The 24,441-nt window shown below is 42.4% G+C and overlaps 1 protein-coding gene across 3 annotated transcripts in view; it reads right to left on the bottom strand.

Annotated features, from left to right (window-relative positions):
• Positions 1 to 3,677: 3,677 nt before the first annotated feature.
• LOC122934452 (SLX4 interacting protein) overlaps positions 3,678 to 24,441 on the bottom strand; it is a 200,349-nt gene continuing 179,585 nt past the window's right edge. For all 3 annotated transcript variants that reach the window (XM_044289923.1, XM_044289926.1, XM_044289924.1), the window contains 2 exons: positions 7,071 to 7,177; positions 3,678 to 6,322 (listed from right to left, as the gene is read on the bottom strand). In XM_044289923.1, the coding sequence (XP_044145858.1) occupies positions 5,635 to 6,322; positions 7,071 to 7,177 (795 nt within the window). In that variant the 3' untranslated portion in view covers positions 3,678 to 5,634. The remainder of the gene's footprint in view (positions 6,323 to 7,070; positions 7,178 to 24,441) is intronic.

The following is a 24,441-nucleotide window of genomic DNA, read 5'->3' as shown; positions in this document are numbered from 1 at the left end:
CGCCATAGTATTTATCACAGTAAGGCTACATGCACACGACCGTGCCGTTTTTTGCAGTCCGCAAACCGCGGACCCACAAAATACGGAAGCCGCCCATGTGCCTTCCGCAATTTGCGGAACGGAACGGGCGGCCATTGATATAACTGCCTATTCTTGTCCGTTTTGCGGACAAGAATAGGACATGTTATATTTTTTTTTTGAGGGGCCGCAAAACGGAGCAACGGATGCGGACAGTACACTCCGTGTACTGTCCGCATCTTTTGCGGCCCCATTGAAGTGAATGGGTCCGCATCCGAGCCGCCAAAACGGCGGCTCGGATGCGGACCCAAACAACGGCCGTGTGCATGAGGCCTTAGAGGTGAAATTACGACTGTGCTCAATTGTTGACAAAATAAGTTATACACACACTGATCAGCCATAAAATTTCAATACTGTACAGCAGATCCTTTGTGCCAAAAAAGAAAAAGGCACAAATATTTTGAGGCACAGACACCACAAGACTTCGGAAGTTGTCTTGTGGTGTCTGATGCAATACATTAGCAGCAGATCCTTTATGCCCTGTAAGTTGGAAAGTGCAGCCTCCATGAATCAGACTTGTTTTTCCAGAACATCTCACAGATGCTCAATCAATGCCTTCAACTCTGTCATGTTTCTACACCATAGTCGAACATTTTTGCAGTGAGGCAGCTGAAAGAGACCATTGCCATTAATGAGTTGCCTTTTCTGAAGAAGTATACTTAGGCGGTCATTTACTATGCTGAACTACATCTAAATTAGTATTTCAGGCGCAGATAGCGACCCAAAGGTTAGGGATTTATTAAGACTGGTCTTAATAAATGTTCCCCTTAGTCTGCACAATGTTTAATTAGCTAGTATGTGTCAAAGTAACAACCACATAAATGCCAAGACCCAAGGATACCCAGCAGAACATTGCCCAAAGTATCAAACTGCCTCCGACGGCTTGCCTTCTTTATATAGTGCATCCTGGTACCGTTTCTTCCCCAGGAGAGATATGCACATATACCTGGTTCTCCATATAATGTAAAATAAAATGTAATTCATTGGACAATGCCACATTTTTTCCATTGGTCTGTGGTCTAGTCCTGATGTTAATGTGCTTACCTTTTGGAGGTGGACAAGGGTTAGCATGGGCTCTCTCCGGTTTGTGGCTACACAGCTTTTTTCAGCAATTTGTGCTAGAGTAGTTCTGTGGGTTTTTGATTAGCCTTTGTTCCCTACATGCATCATTGAGATTTGGACCATAACCCTTAGTGACTGTTTACTGGTTGTCCTTCCCTGGACTGCTTTTGGTAGACACTAACCACTGAATACCATGAACTCCCCCACATGGCCTACCTACTATATATCCCACCCACTGACAGTTGCCATTTAGTAAGATAAAAAGGACAAAATGACACCCACCCCTATTTGATTAAAGTCACGACTTTGACTTGGCCATTCCAAAATTTTAACTTTATTCTTCTGTCAACATTCTTTGGTAGGACGACTTGTGTGCTTTAGGGTCTTTTTGTCTTGCTGCATGACTCACATTCTCTTGAGAGTCAGCTCATGGACATCTATCCTGACATTTTCCTTTAGAATTTGCTGGTATAATTCAGAATTCATTGTTCTATCAATGATGGCAAGTCATACTGGCCTAGATCCAGCACTTCAAACCCAGACAATCATACTACTACCACCATTTTTCATAGATGGGATGGGGTTTATATGCTGGAATGCAGCAATTTCCTTTCTCCAAACATAACACTTCTCATTTTAACCAAAAAAGTTCTACTTTGGTCTCATCCATCAACAAAATATTGTTCCAATATCCTTCTGGTTTGTCCAGTTGATTTTTGTCAAACTTAATATGGGGCAGCAATCCTGAAATGCACACCATTGTTGTTCAGTCTCTGCCTGATGGAGGACTCATGAAAATTAACATTAGCTAAGGTGAGAAAGATTTTATTTACTTAGACATTACCTTGGTTTCCTGTGTGACCTCACAAACTATTACATGCCTTGCTCTTGGTATGATATTTGTCGTTCAACCACTCCTGGAAAGGGTAAACGGTCTTGAATTTCCTGTATTTGTACACAATCTGTCAAAGGCCTCATGCACACGACCAGGGTGTGTTTTGAGGTCCGCAAATTGCAGATCCGCAAAACACGGATGGCGCCCATGTGCGTTCCGCAATTTTGCGGAACGGCACGGACAGCCATTGATATAACTGCCTATTCTTGTCCGCAGCCATTGATATAACTGCCTATTCTAGGACAGGTTATATTTTTTTGCGGGGCCACGGAACAGAGCAACAGATGCGGACGGAGTGCTATCCGCATCTTTTGCAGCCTCGTTGAAGTGAATAGGTCCGCACCAGAGCCGCAAAAACTGCGTCTCGGATGCAAACCAGAACAACGGTCGTGTGCATCAGGCCTAACTGTGGATTGCTGGAGTTTTGTAACCTTTTATAGGCTGTTTAGCATTGACAACCCTTCTTCTGAGGTCCTCAGAAATCTCCTTTGTTCGCGCCACAATATACTTCTACAAACATATTATAAAAATCAGACGTTGATATATATCCCTGTTCTTTAAAAAAATCCAGGTCACCCTCTGACACCTGTTATCCCATGCCAAAACACCTGACTCTAATTTCACCTTCATTTCTGCTAATTCTAAAGGTTCACATGCTTTTTGCCACTCACAGACATGTGATATTGGATCATTTTCCTCAATATATAAATGATCAAGTCTAATATTTTGACTCATTTGTTTATCTACTTTTAGGGCTTGTGTGAAAATCTGATGTAGTTTTAGGTCAAATTTATCCAGAACTATAGAAAATTCTCAAGGGTTTACAAACTTTCAAGCACCACTGTGTGTGTGTGTGTGTGTGTGTGTATGTATGCATGTATATATATATATATATATATATATATATATATATATATATATATATATATAATGTAAAAACTACTGGCAGCACCACCTTGGAAGCAAATGAAGGCAGGTGCAAAGTCCAAGTACGGTAACTGGATCTTACCCACTTGTAGACAATGGAAAAAAATCGGACTGCACTCCAAACGGTTTCTTCAGTAAAACAACAGGTAGTGTTTATTCACTCATGTGGTGGTAGCAAAAAAACGACGTTTCGGCTCAACATGAGCCTTTCTCAAGCTTTTTTTTTGCTGCCACCACATGAGTGAATAAACACTACCTGTTGTTTTACTGAAGAAACCGTTTGGAGTGCAGTCCGATTTTTTTCCATTATATATATAAGAAACTGTGAGCTCTAGCATGGTGTGTACCAATTACTAATGTATTTTATACGGAAGTAGCAACCTTCAGTGCTTTGAGGTAATTTCATAGTGTACTGTGCCATTAGGCAAACCACATGGAGCCTTCATCTGTACAGAAAGTGAGCAATCGCAGACTGCAGTTAACATAGAGACTGCTTAGCAATATTTGTTCTTGGATGCCGTTTCGCCGTTTATGTTCAGCATGAGCCATGCAGACAATCAGCACAGAGAAAACTTGGATGTTAGACCCATTTGGCTGCTTTTTGTAAAAAAAAAAACTAAAAAAAATAAAAATAAATAAGTAAACAAGCACTAAATTTTAAGCAGCAAATTTGTACAAATACAGTATAGACACACACACACACCAATATATTATGTATTGAATGAATGAACATAGATGGAACAACTCTTTATTAAAAACAGTAATAAAACATTAAACTTCAAATGCACTATACAGTAAGACTGAGGCAGAGGGATGCGTTATGCACCGCGCCATGTTTGACTATCCAAAACCACCGGTAAACTTTGCAGCTGTGGTGGAACAGTAATTCACAAAGAAGTAGGACATAATCAAAATCATGAAGCTACCGATCAGACATTGGCTATCAGGGACTAAAATAATGACAGCTAATCCTGCTCGAGTCTAAGGGGTCCACCACGGTGAAGTTTTTATCTGCTGAATTTGGCCTCTCATTGAAAACAACGGGAGGCGATCTCTGTGTGGCCGTCTAACGATTTATGGCATGGAATCTGCGGCAAATTCAGCTGGCAAAAAATTCCATGTGAACAGCTCTAAGAGGGATTTTAAAGGGGAATTTTATTTTTAAAGCAATGGATTCTAAATAAAAATAAAAAACATCACCTCACTGATCATCTGCCGCTGATGCTGAGGACAACTCAAGTACTTTAAAAGCTATGTCCACCTTTGCAAACAATTTTTGAATTGTTTCAGTGCAAATACATTGAAGCCACTTGGTCTTAAATAAACCATTGTGTTTCTACAGTGACTATGTGGTAAAACATAAAATTTCAAGATCCATCAAGTTTGATCCTTCAAGTCATATTGCCTTCTAACTGTCTCCGACGTCTGACTAAACCACCATACCAAAATGTAAATTAGCACATAGGAAAGGACAAATGGAAGAAAACGCGATATGACTAGCATTATAAGATGGGAGCAGTAGAAGCAAAAACAGTAGGAGAGTTTTAAAGGGAATCCGTCACCACAATCTTGGACTATTATCTGCAGTAATACATAAGTAATAGTGCAGATAAAGAGTCCAGATCACTATTTTTGATTGTCCTACTGCCCCTGTTCCCCCATTGTCAGGGTTAAAAACGTCTCTGAAATACACTGTCCGGACTGCTGTGCATGCGTACAGGAGTCTTCTCCATTATGTTAGAACAGCACAGCAGTCCAGACTGAATATTTTAGCACAGCTTTGAGTGCTGGCAGAGTGGGAATGTGGGGCAGTAAGAAAATAAAAATGGCAATCTGGACTCCTTGTCTGCAGTACATCTCATGTATTACAGTAGATAATTAGTGTTGAGCAACGTGAGCTTGAGATGCTTCATCCTAAGTCGCTTCGTTAAAAACTTCAGAATGATTCTGTACAGAGATCAGTCTCCGTACAGTATTATAATATAATGATGAGCCGAAGTTAGTTATTCGCAAAGTCGCAAGTGACTTCGCTGAATAACTTTGACAGTTGATGTTTAAAGCGGAAAACCACTTTAAAACTTGAAACCGATCTCGGCCTTGGTTTGGAACTAAAGCAGAGTTCGGTTTCAAGTTTTAAAGTGGTTTTCCACTTTAAAAATCAACTAGCGAAGTCGACCTCGTAAATGACTAACTTCGGCTCATCAGAGCCCATACATTTTAATACTGTCCGGAGACTGATCTCTGTACAGTATTATTCCGACATTTTGAATGAAGCGACTTCGGATGAAAAATCCGAAGCTCGCTTTCCTCAACACTATAGAGAATAGTCCAAACTTGTGGTGGCAGATTCCCTTTACGATCCACTACAAAATTGTTTCAATCAATCATTTCTTAGGACCATAAAAATAAAAAATTGGTTGCAAATGTGGATATAGCCTTTAAGGGAAATGCTCATTGATGTCGATGACTGCCTTGCTGTGATAATTAAGAGGATAACTAGGACAGGGTGCAACTCTCTAACATACAGTACTTTTGCTCCCATTCTATAACATAGGTAATACGAGGTGGAACCAGCACCGGTGGCTTTTTTTTTTTTATAGCTGGAGCCACCAGGACTCAATTTTCTAAGTACAGAACCACTATAAAGTTCCACTCATGAATGTAAAACACAATCAATGCAACTTTTTTGGCCTCTGAAGTTTTAATTTTCTAGTCTGGCCATCTGAAGGTTTTCTGCCTTTGTCATGGTTCTTCTCTTCACGTGTGCTGTTTAATGACTTGTTGTCACCAGAGACAGCATAATGTTTAACTGGGACTGCTGTCTGTTCCACTGATGCTCCTGGATCACCTGCGGAGGAGGTCTGCAGGTTAAGGCTCCTTGAAGATAAAGGCTCTACCGGCTTTTCAGTTGGCCTTATGAATGTATCATCCCTTAAGTCTGCTTTCTTACAGCTGAATGTAGAGTTCCCTTCTGAGCTGTGTCGTCTCCTCTTCTGTTGCATAATACTTGTTCGCGGAGTTTGTTTTTCTACTGGCAGCGCTGACTCACAGATCCAGGAAAGAGCATTGGTCGGGTCCTGTGCCTGTAACCACTCTGCAGATTGGGGTTTGTGCTGGCTGCTAGTCCTGCAGGGCTGTCTGCTATTAACATCATTTTCCACTTTAGCATCAGGAAGCTCCAAGTTGTCCTGCCTGGTATTTACGCAATCTTCTGCTTGATCCAGACTCCTACACTGTGGTTCAGATTGTGTATTAATCTTGCTTCCTTTGTCAGAGTCCGCTAGCCCAAGGCGAGGGCACGCTTTACAGTCCCTACCGGATTCGAGACTGGAATCTTTCGTTGCTTTTGTCTTCTTTACTCTGTAATTTAGAAAACAAGGCTTGTTCTTCTCACTGCTCATATAATTCATTACCAGTTTAATAGGCTCACAAAACATCCGTCCTGTAGAGTAACAAAGCTGCCATACAGATATCACCATGACAAGAAACATTGTTTGCAGGGAGGGAATGCTATCATACTTTATCCTCTCTTTTTCGCTCAACATGCACGGATATACATATATATACATGTTTAGTCACTTGGCTGTGGAGAAGTTCACAATGTGCTCACTAAATTTGTTACAGATGTTAAGGTCAATATTGCATACGAGGATCGAGTTTCAGTGGAGGCTGAATAAAATATTATAGCATAAATGGGGCTTTTTAAGGAATGCATCCCAAGGCACTTAATGAAATTACTCAATACAATTCGAGCCAGTGCCATAATTTACAACGTATATAGGAATGAAGAAGAAGCCTCTAGAGGCCTAGATCATTGCTTCATCAATCCAGGTTATCAAGTGAGTTTGTCACATGCCAAGCTCTTACATATCCTGAAAGAGGAGCTATGCGCTATGCAAATGAGTGGCGTCAAGACGTGATGGGGGGGGGGGGGGGGGGAATCATGACATCACCCAAAAACAGCTGTCCCCATCTAGTTCCTTTACATGACACAATGCAGCTTAACATCAATTCCATGCAGATTTGCCTGGCAACCATAACTACGGAAGGCCCAAATTCAGACATCACCATCACCTCATGATATCGTCACCTTGGAGGAGAGCCTTACATGTTTTTCAGCACAGCTTGCTTCTTCAGCATGACGGATAATATGTTGTTTATTTGACATTCACTGCGCTCAGCAAAATATTCGGACCTTCCGCTGGAGGACTCTTTCTATGAAATTGAAAAGATAAGAAAACAGTAATAAAATTAGACATTGCTTTGGAAGCCGACCCAGGAAACTCTATGTTACAAGATGAAAGTTCAGCTCATTGCATCCAAGACTAACAGATGTTGCTTGTTGCATTGTTCAAAACTGGAGAAGGATGGACTCTATTCAAACCGTGACTTGTGCTGATGAGGTAATAAGCGGCCCGATGCAAAAAATGCCAGGTTTATGAAAGGGTGAGTTTTAAAGTATCATGTGCTAGATTACACAGCTAAGAGGTCCATGGGCAAATAACCCAACAGCAAAAGAGGTGACTTCTAATATCCAATTTAATAGTCTTGTACTTATTTTATATGATACATTTTCTCCATTCAAGTCTAAAGTAAAATTCTGCAGTTTTTCTCTTGTTTCCATATCTATTTTGTTTAGTAGGATAGCAATTTGTGATATTAGGTGTTTTATACAAAATATGTAAAGATTTTCAAGGTCTACTCTTTCTGTGCTTCCATGTTTGGGTTGAGAGAACTTAATGGAGGGAAAGGTAAAGTTTGTAAACACACAGTGTTCCTTTAAGAAACAGGAAGTTTTTCAAAAATCTGATGTGCAGAGAAGCGCTAACAAATGTAAGCTTTTTATGCTGAAACCACATTTTTGTATTTGTTGCACGAGATTTCAGCCTTTTTTTCCCATATGTTTTATAGTTTCTTGATGAGGATGACTGGTGGACAGTTTTTTTTTTTTTTAAAAAGCCATACAAGATGCTGTTCTATGCAGCAGTGGGAAGGAAGAGCATTTAAAATTTTTATTTCTTAGAATATTTTTAATGCTTAGGCTTCTTTAACACATTAGCGTTAGGAATGTCCGGTGGGCTGTTCCAGCAAAGGTACAGCCTGCCGGATCCGGACTAATGCTTGTACACGTGTGCTGCTGGAAGTCCTCTCAGGCCCCATTCACTATAATGAGGACAGGTCGGAGATGCGGCCACAGCACGGCAAACATGCTGGAACAGCCTGCTTAAAAGTCTTTACGTAAATGTGAAAAAATCCTAAGCTCCAGAACAGTCTTAATAAAGCTCTGCACTGGTGGTGGATCCGCCGGAGTTATGAAGAGGCGCCAACCTCTACATAACTTGGGTGGATACACCTCCGCTTCTAAATGTAAGACAGCGTCCTTGCGGTCTTACATTTAGACCATTTTCTATGCCTAAAACAGGCGTAGAAAATGGTAAATGAGACCTGCCGTGATCGGGGATAAGTCGCAGATTGCAGCGCAAAGAATATTGCATCAGAAATATGCCTAATTTAGCCGTATTTCTTTTTGATAACTGACCCCCTAAATCCGTATACATTGTACAAAAAAAATCTCATATAGCTCCTTTAACCAGTACGATCTGACAGTGTGGTCTTCGGACTAAGAGATGCTACATTCCTGCTTTAAGTAAATATATCAGTCAATCTTTTTCAGTTCAAGGTTTCACTCGGCATCGGCAAAGGTACAGTTAAAACATAAGGCTAACATTTGGATGAGCATGGTTTGTGGTTGTTGGCTACACTTCCTCCATGGACCGCAGGAGATTTCATTTTGTCCATTCTAAAAGAGAGCGTTACTGGAGAGCAAAAAATACCAAGTACGAAGCATCTCGTTTTACCAGCCACTGGCTACATCACAGATTTCTGTGTTGCATTCGTTCTGTTAGCTTGCTCCACACTTCTTTACTGGACAGGAAAAAAAGCTCCTCAGTCCCTGCGGTAATAAAGGGGGAGGAGGGCCACAATCTTTTACCTCTGCTTAGTTTCTTTACATAACACCTGGACTATACAACATCTACAAGGAATGTCCACCAAGTACACAGCACAGATACTGTAATTTGTCTTTGCTCTATGTACAGAATCAGACTTTAAAGGGGTTATCCAAAAGTATAAATTGTCCCCCCATGTGCCAGGCAACCACATGGAATATACTTACGCCGCTCCCCGCGGCACTCCTGGTCCCCGCACCGCCGCTGCTTCTCCGCACCGCCGCACGCCGTGGAAACACAGACCGGCCATCCAGCTTGACAAAGGGCACCAAATGGGCCCGAAACGTTGCAGACAGCAATAAATGTCATAAAATAACTTGAGAATGTACCACTGGTAAATAAAGGTTGAATTACAAACTACATCGGTGTGCTGTTTCTGAAAAACTTATTTAAAGCCGCTGCTTCTCCCTGTACACGGATGAAAACATCTGGTGTCGGAGGGGAGCAGCCAATGGGAGGCAGGGACAGGGATGAGCCTCCCTAGCATCGCAGGTGAGGCTAGGGAGGTTCATCCCTGTCCCTGCCTGCTCCCCCCGACACCGGATGTTTTCAGCCAAGCACGGGGAGAAGCAGCAGCGGCGGTGCGGGGACCAGGAGCGCCGCGGGGAGTGGGGTAAGTATATTCCATGTGGGTGGCCTGGCACATTGGGGGACACTTTATACTCTTGGATAACCCCTTTAAGCCTGGGCCCGGCTTGAGATTTAGCGGTATTAAGGCAGATACGACACATATGTCCTGTAGTTCTAGAATTGTCTGTTTTTTTCTAGACTAACGGTAAAATATGTGAGATTACTGGTGACCATCAGAGTCATGGCTAGGCTTTCTTTTTCAATTGCACTCCCTGCAGACATTTACCCATTTATTTTAGCCTCTCTGGAGGAGGATCGGTCCCCACTAACGGCAACAACTGTTGTACAAATGCTCATTACTTATAACTGCCCTATGTACAGGTGAACGTGCAAATACTCGTTTGTTGGGTGATCACATAACGCACTTCTGCTGCTGGCAAAACATAATCTGTGTGGGGATGAATGATTGCAGGCACTGATTTTTAAGTATATATTGTTTTCTTCACAAAGACCGTAAAGGAAGTCTGTCACCAGGAAATTCCCTGATAACCCGGGCACAATGTCCTGTAGGGCTAGCTCAGCTGAATGTAATGATACCTTTCACTTAGCGAACCGCTGCTTTATTCTGGAGAAAAAGTACTTTTAATTCAAATGAGCAACTAAGTGCACTGAGGGCGGACCCGAGACACTCTGTGCACCCCTGCTCTTCCTGCCAGCCTTTTCCTTTCCTTTTTGATGGATAGGGCCAAGTTTCTATATAATTATCACTCCTGGACCTGTCCATGAAGAAGGAGATGGAGTTGACATGTCACCGATGAGGCCAGTCACTGGCTGCAGCGACAATGTGAGTCAGTCCGCCTGAAAGTTTACAGGCCGGGGACAAGAAGATCGCTGAATAGAGCGCGGTCTGGAGCAGGGGAGTATTTATTTATTTATTTATTTAACAGGTACAACACGCCGCTAGTAAAAAAAATGACAAGTCATAAAGGTTGGACAACCATTTTAAGTTTTGATCCTTTCCTTTTAGCTATACTTTATCAGATTATCTGTGCATTCCAATATATTACTGCCCGTGTATGTAAATTACACAGATGAGATACTTGAGATATCTCCTAACAGGCATTACAGCGGCCCTACTAAAACCTGCACTGCTGTCAGTGATCAGCTATCATTGGGCCTGGCAGGGGTTACAGACAGGGGGCCCGACAGCTCTACTGACTTAGTAAGTGTGCTCCCCATGAAACAACAATTTTGGAGCATCTTTTCTCATAAATTTTCACTGCGCTGTTCCTCTGTTATTCCTCCAGAATATTTATAAATACGCTGTCAACTATACATTTCTATTCCACTTATCAAAGGCGTGTGTCCTGATAGAGTATGGCAGTCAGAAGAATAACAGGAATGGACCAATGCAGAGTTTTAGCAAAAGATGATCCAAAATTGTTCTTTCAGGAGGAAGACAATAATTTGCTAAAACAGCCGGGTCCTATTTAAGCTGCAGCACAAACAGACAGATTGCCTTTTTCTCTAAGTCATTGTTAATGTATTTTTGCTCTGTCCTATGTAGATTGTGGTGACAACAATTAAGGAGTTGTTGGATTATGTTCGGATAATTTTTCAAACCATTGCAACAGACTCCTCTTTGGCTAAAGCAATCAAATTGTCACTAAAGACGTAAAGACTGTTAAGTTTGCAAATATATGTATATAATTTATTTTACATCGCTCAAATGACATAAAATGTGTTTGTATCAAGACAAAACATTGTGTGTGGGCAGAAAGAAAGTGATCTGGTCATTAAGTGGTTAAAGTATCTGTATGGCGACCCCCAGACACACTTATGTAACCCAATAACCACTTCTGACACTTGTATGACATGCCCCTCACCTCAGGTTCATTACAACACTGCAGTAAATTTACTCCCTCCTCTTTAAATGACAGCCCAACCTTATGTAGTCCTAAGTACTGGCAAAGCTTCCACTGTTGTAGGATCTATGGTTACAGTATATATACAAATAATTACGGGTGTAAATAGGTCCTTTCCTTTAATTAGTAAACGGTCTTCCTGGAAACACTTTGCTATGTTGCCTCGAGGAAACAGGTTTGAAAAAACATAAGAGTTTACAGTCTCTGCTAAACACACTATAATATAGTAATCCGATTATCAGTCTAATGATCTCATTATACTTCAGACGTTCCGCACATCAAACCTTTTAAAGGGGTTAAGCCTTAAAAAAGAACTCCCGCAAAAATATGTTTATTCTCTGACCTGTTAGAAAGGTACATTATATAAACTGTGAATATAATGTTTTCATCGGTGACTGCATTTGTGACCAGTTATAACCTCACTTCTGATCCTCAGCTATGTCATGTGACCAGCACTCTGATCTCCAGCTGACACAGGACAGGAAGTCAGTTACGTCTCTATTCATTCCTATGAGACCGACATTGAGGCTCCCATAGGAATACACAGAGAAACTAACTTGCTGTCCACACACAAGATGCCGTGTTATTTGGAAAGTCTCGCAAATATAGACACTGGTAAGATTACCTTCACTACAGATTACATCATGTACCTTTCTAGCAGGTCAGGGAATAACATTTTTTGCGGGAGTTCTTATTCTAACATGGTTAGAACTAGGGATCGACCGATATTGATTTTTTTTAGAGCAGATAATGATAATCTGTGAACTTTCAGGCCGACAGCCGATAATTTATACCGATATTTTATATCTCATAATATATATTATATTAGTTGGTAGTCACTGCGGTGGTGGAAATTTGCATTTGGCACTAGTATATTCTAAATGTAAATTATAAATTAATAAAGCCCTTAGTTGCTAGTCAATTTATAATTTATAAATAATATACTGGTGCCAAATGCCAATTTCCATACCATCCCCTCCTCCTCACTGACTTTATTAACCCCTATCTGACCTCAGATCAGCCATTTATTAACCCCTATCAGACCTTTATTAACCCCTATCAGATCTCAGATTAATAAAATAAAAAACTCCTCACCTCTCCTGCGCTGTGGCTCCTCTTCATTTCTGGGTCCGGTGTCTCGCTCCCCTGTGTTCTTTGGCCCGCGCTGCACTGTCACCTGACAGCGTGCAGCGTCAGGTCATAGTGCGCGCACTACGTCCTGATGCTGTACGGGGTCAGGACAGTGCAGTGCAGTGTGGGCCCCATCAAAGAAGACCAGGGAGGGTGAATATCAGAAGCGCTTGCCGCGCTTCTTCCCCGCTCCCGGCACCCAAAGCATACTAGTGCGCGCTTCCATAATGGAAGCGCTCAATAGTATTCACTTTATGCGCATTATCGGTATATCGGCAAGGTTAGATGCCAATAATGTACAAAATCCTGAATATCGCCCGATAATATCGGTACTTCCGATAATCGGTCGATCCCTAGTTAGAACCAGCCCTGCACCTCACATGGACACAGAGCTGCCCCATTCATTGCTCCAGTTACCTTCAGGCTGGCAGGTTAAGGGCCGTGTCCTTTCTGCAGCAATTCTCTCCCTATCATAGCTTTGGGGGTTGTCCTTTCTACTGCAGCTCTCTTCCTGTAAGTGTCACAGCTTCTAAAAGAAGATATGGCTGTTGGCAGTAAAAGGATGAAACTGAGCATGTGCGACCATATTAATGCAGCTTAGTAGGTTGACGTGCACATTAATATACTGACTAAACACTAGGGGGTGCCATTATAATGTAGTTAAGAATATATCTCACAGCTGGAGTATCCTTGTACCAGAGAGTAAATTACAAAAGTAATTAATTTTTTAAGCTGATTTATATTAAAATAACACTTAATGCTGGCACAACCCCCTTAATATTTTAGACTATTACTTACAATTATTTAAGATAAAAATGTGTGTGTGTACAGTCAGACTGGTACACCACAGTATCCTCAGGTGGACCCAAGCTCTGACAATGAAGATGCCCTAATAAAACAGTGCCCCCTTAACTCTAGCAGAAGCCAGTTTCTATTGGTACTGACCTTGGATTAAGATCAAAAGTGGACATACCACAGGGGTCCAGTAGGAAAAGGGATCCAACACCATCTCATCAAGAAAACATCAATGCATCCTAATGTGTACTTCATTACAAGTGAAAGACTATAAACTATTTTCATGGCTCACATACCATTTTCTCCGGTGGGCCATGGACACTGTGTGTGTATATAATAAGTAGACTCACTGGCTGCAGTTTTTGTTACCATGAAACATCCTAAACATAACCCATAAAGAATAATTACACAAAAAATGACAGAGCTAAAATAATTAGAATATTTTACCCAAACAGGAAATTACACGCTGCCTGTCTGCAAGTGGGAACTTGCTAGCAAGTAAAATCCGGTGATTACAGCAGCCTCAGTACTCATAAGCAGACAGTCTCTTCAGCGTAAAAGAGAAGGGGAAACCGTAGTGACTTTAAGGGTAAATGCACACGTTCAGGATTTATGTGCGGTGCAGATTTTATCTTACGGTGCAGATTTTCCAAAAGCAAATCCAAAGGGAAAATCTGCACACAATCCTGATTGTGTGCATTTAGCCTAAAGGGTTTTCCGATGGGGCTAATTTTTTTTTTTTTTTATATAACGGGCATGTAAATAGCTAAGTAGGCATCTCCTGCTATTTCCTATGAGTTGAGCTAGGAACCCAGTAAGCACTGAAATGGCAGCAGCCAAAGACTGGTTAGTTTAGTAATGCTATTTTTTTTTAACCTATCCTGCCTCTTATAACATTTTATTCTGCTGGAAAAACCATTTTATGCGAGTGAATAGGCTCATGGAAACAGTGACCATGACAGAGCTGCAGCTTCACTGTATCTGTAATATGGCAGACAATTATAACTTCATGTTATTTCATGAATTAGGTAAAAGGAGATGTCTGTAGCAAAAACAGCCAAGCATTGAAGGGAAAAGGTACTGTACAAGTCAATATAAGTGAACTCTGATGTTTTTATGTTTCCCTGGAGGTATGCTTGAGGGGCATAAAAGGGTGTGCCCAGGAGGTATGCTTGGGCTGGGGGGGGGGGGGGCATAAAAAGGTGTTCCCTGGAGGCATGCTTGAGGAGCATAAAAGGGTGTTCCCTCAAGGTATGCTTGGGGGGCATAAAAAGGTGTTCTCTGGAGGTATGCTTGAGGGGGATAAAAGGTTGTTCCCTCAAGGTATGCTTGGGGGGCATAAAAAGGTGTTCTCTGGAGGTATGCTTGAGGGGGATAAAAGGGTGTTCCCTCAAGGTATGCTTGGGGGGTATAAAAATGTGTTCCCTGGAGGTATGCTTGGGGGGTATAAAAGGGTGTTTTCTGGAGGAATGCTTGGGGGGGCATAAAAAATAAAAAGGTGTTCCCTGGAGGCATGCTTGAGGAGCATAAAAGGGTGTTCCCTCAAGGTATGCTTGGGGGGCATAAAAAGGTGTTCTCTGGAGGTATGCTTGAGGGGGATAAAAGGTTGTTCCCTCAAGGTATGCTTGGGGGGCATAAAAAGGTGTTCTCTGGAGGTATGCTTGAGGGGGATAAAAGGGTGTTCCCTCAAGGTATGCTTGGGGGGCATAAAAATGTGCTCTCTGGAGGTATGCTTGAGGGGGATAAAAGGGTGTTCCCTCAAGGTATGCTTGGGGGGCATAAAAAGGTGTTCTCTGGAGGTATGCTTGAGGGGGATAAAAGGGTGTTCCCTGGAGGTATGCATTTTGTAAATTATATACTCTTCCACTGGCGCTTATCCTCCCTAATGACTATGCTGCAGTACCGCAGCAGTACAGCAACACCTATTGCTGACAAATACACAATATAAACTACTATACATAACACAAGGTACTATGCACTAACTTCTCCACTACTTGTCCTTTATACCCGCCAGAGATTTACGACTGACACGTATCAATATTACAATCAAGATTACCTTGCTAATGAAATCTCCTGTGTGGTACTTTCAGCTCCTATTGCAGGGTTGAAGACAGGATTTTTGGTGGATCTTTCTTCCTCATGAGTATGCCACGGCTGGTGGCGAAACTCCGTGTTGGTAAGTTTGAAAGCTCGTGCTCACGTGAAGATAGCGACCTATCTGAGCTATGGATCACTAGGTGCTAAAAACCAACGGGTTTCGGACAATGCGTTGTCCTTCGTTAGGGAATCACCCTGATGCTTTTAAACTTACCAAAACAAAGTTTCACCACCGGCCGCTGCGTACTCCTGAGGAAGAAAGATACCCGATCCACCAAAAGTCCTGTCTTCAAGCCTGCAATAGGAGCTGAAAGTACCACAAAGGAGAATTCAACAGCAAGCCAATCTTGATTGTGATATTGATACGTGTCAGTGGTAAATCTCTGGCAGGTATACAGGACAAGTAGTGGAGACGGTAGTGCAGTACCTGGTATTAAGTAGTTTATATTAGGTATGCATTTTGTGCCTTGTTCTCGCTCTCAGATCACAGTGCCATTCACGTCAATAGGTAATTGCCTCATAGGCCATGCCTAGTCTGTCTATAAGCGCCCAGGAACTAAACTGTCCTCTTTCTAAAACACTGTGGGTTCCATAAGTCGGTTTCCCACAAACCAGTTTTAGGACACATCATAATACAATGTGGTGAAACAACCACTTCAAGGACTCTAAAGATGGGGCAAAAAATTATTTACTTTGCCTAAGTCAGGACTGCCTTTTGCAGCTAGATTCCTGTAAACTACTTTCACACTGGCGTTTTGGCTTTCCGTTTGTGAGATCCGTTCAGGGCTCTCACAAGCGGCCCAAAACGGATCAGTTTACCCTAATGCATTCTGAATGGAAAAGGATCCGCTCAGAATGCATCAGTTTGCCTCCATTCCGCTTTGGAGGCGGACACCAAAACGCCGATTGCAGCGTTTTGGTGTCCGTCTGACGAAAATGACCCAAACTGATCCGTTCTGACACACAATGTAAGTCAATGAGGAAGGATCCGTTTTCTCTGACAGTCTGGCACAATAGAAAACTGATCTATTCTCCATTGACTTTCAATGGTGTTCAAGACGGACCCGTCTTGGCTATGTTAAAGATAATACAAACGGATCCATTCTGAACGGATGCAGACGGTTGTATTATGACGGATTCGCACCAAACGTGTGTGAAAGTAGCCTAAGACGGAGATTTCTGCTATTTTTGGAACACAACAATGTTAGCACATGCACAGAATGTACGTTGTCATGATCCACCCAGCTGCCGAATGCTTCCTCATTTACTATTATGGGACTCATCACAGGGCTGTATATAAAAAGTATGAGGCAACAAAAAAAACTCCTTTTTGTAAAAAAAAAAAAAAAAAAAATACCATGATGCAGAGAAAAAAAATAATCTTTTATCAATGAGACCTCTGCATTGCTGTACTCCACAGAAATATCAGGGATGTTCCCTGAGTTCCCCTTTAAGAGATGAAAAAGCACATAGTAATCTGCTAATCCTTGGCATGTTTTGACACCTACTGACTTTTTTTCAGGCTTGGCAGGCCCACCAGCTAAAGTGGAACTACCAGTATCAGATCACGCTCATACAACCTGTTGCTTTTCAGCTGCTGTGGAACATGTAGTTCTGTAAGAGCTGCAGGCGGAGAAGACCTTTTGTACTCTCTCTGCATCGTTGCCCCAAAGATCATCGATAAAAGTATTAAACTGCAGATTTTTTTTTCAACCTAGAGCTATACAGTACATGATGGAAAAGATGAAAGGAGCAACCTCATCTCTGCTCCTCAGCAGCCTTATACTTATGAGAGCAATACACATAAATTCATCCCTGACAACCGGAGCCCGCTGTATCCTTCACACCTCATAATGCTGCTGGCAGGTCCTCAGAGACTGACGACTGTGAGCAGTGCATGAGAAGGTAGCCGTGTACGGTGGCTCTTTAAGTGGCGTGTTGTGTTCTTGAGTGGAACAAAAATGTGATTTATGTGCGAAACATTTCTAAACATGCCCTATAAGTACAGTAGACTTTCCTCTCTGGCCACACCTTTTAAGTGCTGAATTTTCAGAACAATTAACACAGGCCGTGAGTCAGTCTTTGAACAGCTCTGTGGGAACCAGAGTCTCAGCTATGTGCAGCGATGTGAACTCCCTAAGGCTTCCAAAGCCTACCAGAGAATTCAGAAACAGTCAAATAAATAAAGAGTGAGCCACAATATTAAAGTGCCTCGGACTGCGCCTCGTACTGCCTCCTTGTTTATCCGGGAACCCCTGCTGGATCTGTATTGCAGAGGTGGATCTTACCTTCTGCTTAGAAAATGTATGAACGAGAGCCTAAGAATCTATACATGTTGAGGTATTGTATCAACAGGGGAAAAACAAAACCCTGCGACTAACAAAATGTCCTCACCCCGCCCCCAACCTAAATTAAAAGCACATTTCCTGGCATATTTACACTTGCGTGAAGACTGGGTGGGCACTGCATATTACCAAGCTTTTCCGGCCCATGGACTGTCACCTCTCATTAGCCATTCCCAGTCCTGAATCCTTATTTTTTGACTGACAAAACATGTGCTCTTGGGAAGGGTTAAGGCCCTGACATCCCTAAGGGAAGGGAGATTAGGAGGAATGAGAAGGTCTCCATGACACCAAGAAACTTCTAAGTGATGTAAAAAGTCTGTAAGTCCTTTATAAATGGTCTCTTGACAGATTGACGTATCACCAGTTCAGGAATCTGTTTGAGTCTCAGTCTAGTAGTATTGACCTACACAAGTCTCTCTCTCTATATACATATATATATATATATATATATTATACTGCATATCTCTTTTACTTCAAGGTTTTGTGTAAAGAATGCTTATCCATTGTATAAATGAAACGTTCTCTAACTTTCCAATACATTGTCTGTTTCAATTCCTCATTGTGTTTAAAAGGAAGCAATCAACAGTTTCATGAAAAACCAATAGGCTCCATTATTACAAAAAACTATGAATTGCAAACAACTATGCTTTACTTTAAAGGAGTTCTCCGGGAATTAAGAAAATTAAAATACTTAAATATTACTTTAGTATAAATATATTCCCAAATACATTTCATTAGCTATAATGGTTCATTTAGTCTAGGGAGCAATCATTAGGAGAAATAAAATGTCCGCCATCATATTAGTACAAAACAAACTCTAGACTCGCTCTAAAACCAGATAAAATATTATAACATCATATATAACTACTGCACCGAGTACAAAATTTACTGTAAACCCCCATTGCAGTTTATTCCCGAGAGCTTAATTATTATAATATGATAAACAACTAACTCTGGAATGTCTACAAGGGATCTGTAAGAAACCAAGCCAAGCTGACAGCACTGGCAAACGGCACGCATGGACATCAACGATGAGGCAACCAAAACTGTACCATTAACTTCATACTGGTCCAGGGTAAGCTTGGGATCCATTAGCAGGAGGTGTTGGTATGAACTCAAGGGAGCAGAAGGAGAAAGAACCCTCCCGATGAAACCAGGCCAACCAAGAACCTACCTGCCCACATAGCTTCAAGGTCAGAGGCAGTCTTAAGGGTTTTACAACATCCTTACATGGCACTAGCCAGGAGACACAGGGACTGAGGAGTGGCAAGAGGCTACAGGACCTGTGCAGCGTGCATAGCCACAGCTTATATGTGTGAGCATGGCTGTTAGTGTGAATGTGGAAAGAGGAATGCACAGTCTCTATTGCCGTTTTGTAGCTCCCTGGGTTGACGTGCAGTGAGGGGAGTCTCCTTCCTGGTGGCGGCAGAGGTGCCCTTAAGGTTCTGGGCATTAGGTGCAACGAAGGCAGGGTCCTTAATGTTCGTGACATCAGCACCCTTAGGTGCAAATAGATAGAATAACATAGTGAAGAGTTTAGTTGGCATAAGTTGACATTTACTTAAAATAATTTGCCTTGAGGTAGATATACCAATTTATTGCCACTGAAGGGATAGCTGTAATCTATACAAGAAGAATTCACAGCCCGGATGGTGCTGCCTCCCATTTTAACAGGTCTGGGTAGGATCTTTACTAAATTTCAGTGCTCTGGTCACACTAATGTTCCTTTAACTTCAGGCTGACCCAAACTATCTCCAGGTGTAGAGTATACTATACCCTATAATTCACATGGCCGGTATACATATACAGTCAGGTCCATAAATATTGGGACATCGACACAATCCTAACATTTTTGGCTCTATTCACCACCACAATGGATTTGAAAAAAAAAGAAGAAAAAGATGTGCTTTAACTGCAGACTGTCAGCTTTAATTTGAGAGGTGAACGGTGTAGGAATTACAACCGTTTGCATATGTGCCTCCCACTTGTTAAGGAACCAAAAGTAATGAGACAATTGTCTTCTCAGCTTATCCATGGCCAGGTGTGTGTTATTCCCTCATTATCCCAATTACAATGAGCAGATAAAAGGTCCAGAGCTCATTTCAAGTGTGCTATTTGCATTTGGTATCTGTTGCTGTCAACTCTCAAGATGAGATCCAAAGTGCTGTCACTATCAGCGAAGCAAGCCATCATTAGGCTGAAAAAACACAACAAACCCATCAGAGAGATAGCAAAAACATTAGGTGTGGCTAAAACAACTGTTTGGAACATTCTTAAAAAGAAGGAACGCACCGGTGAGCTCAACACCAAAAGACCCCGAAGACTATGGAAAGCAACTGTGGTGGATGACCGAAGAATTCTTTCCCTGGTGAAGAAAACACCTTTCACAACAGTTGTCCAGATCAAGAACACTCTCCAGGAGGTAGCTGTATGTGTGTCAAAGTCAACAATCAAGAGAAGACTTCACCAGTGAATGAATAGAGAGTTCACCACAAGATGTAAAACATGAAAGGCCAGATTAGAGTTTGCCAAATTACATCTAAAAAAGCCTTCACAGTTCTGGAACAACATCCTATGGACAGATGAGACCAAGACCAACTTGTACCAGAGTGATGGGAAGAGAAGCGTATGGAGAAGGAAAGGAACTGCTCATGATCCTAAGCATACCACCTCATCAGTGAAGCATGGTGGTGGTAGTGTCATTGCGTGGGCATGTATGGTTGCCAATGGAACTGGTTCTCTTGTATTTATTGATGATGTGACTGCTGACAAAAGCAGCAGGATGAATTCGGAAGTGTTTCGGGCAATATTATCTGCTCATATTCAGCCAAATGCTTCATTGGACGGCGCTTAACAGTGCAGATGGACAATGACCCAAAGCATACTGCAAAAGCAACCAAACAGTTTTTTAAGGGAAAGATGTGGAATGTTATGCAATGGCCAAGTCCATCACCTGACCTGAATCCGATTGAGCATGCATTTCACTTGCTGAAGACAAAACTGAAGGGAAAACGCCCCAAGAACAAGCAGGAACTGAAGACAGTTGCAGTAGAGTAGATATATCACCCGTAGGAGATATGGGACATGAGCGCTGGAGTACACAATCAGAAAGAGCTAGTCCTTTAAGTGAGTGCTATGGTTAAATACTAGCCTAAATAAGTGTGTGATTGGCTGCAAAAATAAATTATACCAATATGAATGGTTATGAGGATCAGAACATATGGTCAGAACGGTGAGTGAGGGGTTAATACTGATATTACTAATATCGTTGGTACCTTATCTCTTCCTCCAAAACGTTCTCTTGGTTAGTGTTCCTTTTTGCCGTATTCTGAATTTCTTCTTGTGGTTCCTGTAGGGATGCTGTTATCCTTTCAGATCGCGGCGTTCTTCTGCTCACCTGCAAGCAGCAGCGCGGCCCCGGCCGGAAGCACGCGCGGCGCGAGGGAGCTTGGTCTGTTACCTGGGAGACCGCTTGCGGTGACGTCACCGGTACAAGTATGGGAGCCTCCGTAGGACAATTGTATAGAGCCAAAAATGTTAGAATTTGTCGATGGCCCAATATTTATGGACCTGACTGTATGTCTTGCACTCCTTGAATTACACACAATTTCCATTAAAATTGCCCACATTGTCCTGACAAATAGTTTGCATGGTTTACTTACTAACCTTGGAGTATGTGCTGCCAAAGCAAGCACCAATATTGTCATGCAGCTTCTGCCAACACTTGCATACGGAGCGTTGGTAAGGAGAGAAAAAAAAAGGCCTAATTCCAGCTGCTGATTGTTTCAGGCGCACTGAGGCGTGATCCTGCTGAACTCCATTAAGGAACAGCGAAACTAAGCTCCCTGAACCCATAGCTGTCCATAGTGAGATAAACCACCAGCAGTATTACTCACTCCATCAGGGTTTGGAGAAAGCAAGGGGACCTCCACATAGGAGGTACTGGCACAGCCACTTATAGGATAGGAAGGATGAGGATGAACCCACCGATCGAACCCAGGCTATCAGAGAACCCACATATAGGCTCGGACACCACCAGGTAGGTTCCGGGCTACTAAGGGACCTCAACCCCGAGAGGTGTTAGCAAGGCTATTCAAGAATTTGAAGGAGAGGCCGGACACCCCCTGATCCTTGTCCCAGTTTTAGGCCCTGAAAGTTCTTGCAGAATCTCTTCAACCCTAGAGCAGGGAACCTCTCTGCCTTTATCCGCTGTAGGGACAGGAAGAACACTGGTGGGCAGAGGTGGGAGGGACCTTTTAACCTCTCTGTTTTCTGTCCCAAGAAGGTCAAAGAGGAACAACCTCCTGTTGTGCTGTCATGAGGGATGAGCTGGAAACTACATTTTCTCTGTAAGAGTAATAAATAATCTTATCGCTGTTTAATGCTGCCCATGGTTAGGGCAGTGTGAAACTGATGACAGCTTCCCTTCAAGATACCCATTTACTGCCACGGAAAGAGAACATGCATGCTTAAATTCATAGGCATCAAAAGAGCTTCTACGATTATATCCAGTGAAGGCAATTCTCTGTGAGCTAATTGCATCAACAGCACAAATGTCTCTGCTAGTTTGCAACAATGTATCTGTAGTGATGGGGGACAAGCGAGATGCTGAGCTACCTCAACCACCGTCCCTAACCACTGTATGATCCATCCTAGTTGACGGCCCACAACTGGTCGACAGTTCCTCCTTAATTAAGTGCTGAGGTCTATACGGGAAGGTACAATGGGGACAAAATAATTGACAGATCATCCAAACTGAACAAAACTTAAGCTGAAAACAGACAAGCCTGGTCAGACCAGAAGAGATAAAAAATGCACGGAAGCAGGAGAAAGAAACCAGTCACCAAATCAAGCCAACGTCAATACCAGGAGAGACAGACAGGACAAAATCAGAGAACAATAATCAGAAACAATACCAAGCCATGGGTTGATCCCAGCAAGCCACGTCAGGGTCCAAATCGCCAGGAAAAGGGTCAACATCATAATCCAAAGCAAAGGTCCAAAATCCGATAATCCTGAGCTGTAAGGTAAGGCTAGTGTGGATCTTCAGAGGGAAAACAATCACAGGCAACTGTGGCAAGCAGTTGTGTGTTTAAAATAGGCCATGCTACCAATCATGTGATGCTGGCCGGCATCATATGACTCGACTTCACTACACCAGATGTGCCGGCATGATTGACGAATGGCCGACTCTTCTGCTTGTGGTGGCTGGCCTAGTTGCCCCAGCAACCAGACATCGCCAGCGCTGCTAGTAAAGGGCTCACTTTAGAGTCCAGGCTATTTAACACAATAGGTGGACTAGATACAAATGTATTCGCATCTCAGAAGAGAGCAGGGCTATGGTTAAAGCCTCTGCATGTAATTAAGAATGTTTCAGTCACTGGCAGCAAATATCTTGAAGGGTATGACTACATGACGACGCCATGAGCTATACAGGCCACAGCTGCCTCTTATTTAACTAATGAAGACCACACCGTATAGTGGTTCTGCATTGTTAACAGTCGAATGATACTGAAGGTGCCATACAGCCATTAACAATGCAGACTCCCTATACAATGCAGTCTTTATTAGTTAAATAGGAGGCAGCTGCAGACGTACTTTTAGGCTGGTTTTACACAAGCGAGTGTCACGCTCCAGACTCGCAGCGCAGCACCTGTCCTGACTTCCCAGCACTGACGGGGTCACATAGCATTATATTGATTTATGATGCTATGAAACCCTTACAGTTCTGTAATGTATTGGATAACACTGAAAACATTATGTCAGTGTTATTCAATACGTTGGCAAACCTCTAAGGGTTACATCGCACAGTGGTGGCGAATCTATGGCACAGGTGCCAGAGGTGGCACTCAGAGCCCTCTCTGTGGGCACCCATGCCCTGGAAAAAGTCTATGGTGTACCAATATGCCTTAGACTTTACCTGCTATTCATCAGAGCAGTGAGCACTATGAACAGCAGGGCATTGAATGTAGGCGATTATAGCTAAATGATAAAGCACATGGAAGATATACTATATTGGACTGTAGTATTCAGGGTAAAATACTGTGTTGGCATAAATATGTGGGTTTTAGGTTACAGTTTGGGCACTCATTCTGTAAAAGGTTCGCCATCACTGCCATAGCATCATAAATTAATATAATGGCATGCGACCCCGTCAGGGCTGGAAGGTCAGGACTAGAGATGAGCGAATTTCATATTTTGAAATTCGTTCACGCTTCATTTGGTGGTAAAAGCAGAATTGCGTTATGGATTCCGTAACCACGGACCATAACGCAATTCTATGACGGAATGCATAATGGAATACTTTAGAGGCATTCTGTTATTCATTCCGTCATAAAAGAAATCCATGGGCTTCAAAACAGATCCGTCCCGTTTCCGTTATAAAGGGAGTCCTCTCCTGCATAACAGAAACGGGACGGATCCGTTATGCAGGCCATAGACTTCTATTATGACGGAATGAATAATGGAGTGCCTCTAAAGGTATTCAGTTATGCATTCCGTCAAAGAATTGTCTTATGGTCCCTGGTAACGGAATCCAGAACGCAATTCTGCTTTTACCATCAAATGAAGCGTGAACGAATTTCATAACATGAAATTCGCTGATCTCT

Source organism: Bufo gargarizans, chromosome 4 (assembly GCF_014858855.1).
Source record: "Bufo gargarizans isolate SCDJY-AF-19 chromosome 4, ASM1485885v1, whole genome shotgun sequence".
NCBI lineage: Eukaryota > Metazoa > Chordata > Amphibia > Anura > Bufonidae > Bufo > Bufo gargarizans.
The sequence above is the reverse complement of the archived record's forward strand: the minus strand, read 5'-3'. Positions and strand labels throughout refer to the sequence as shown.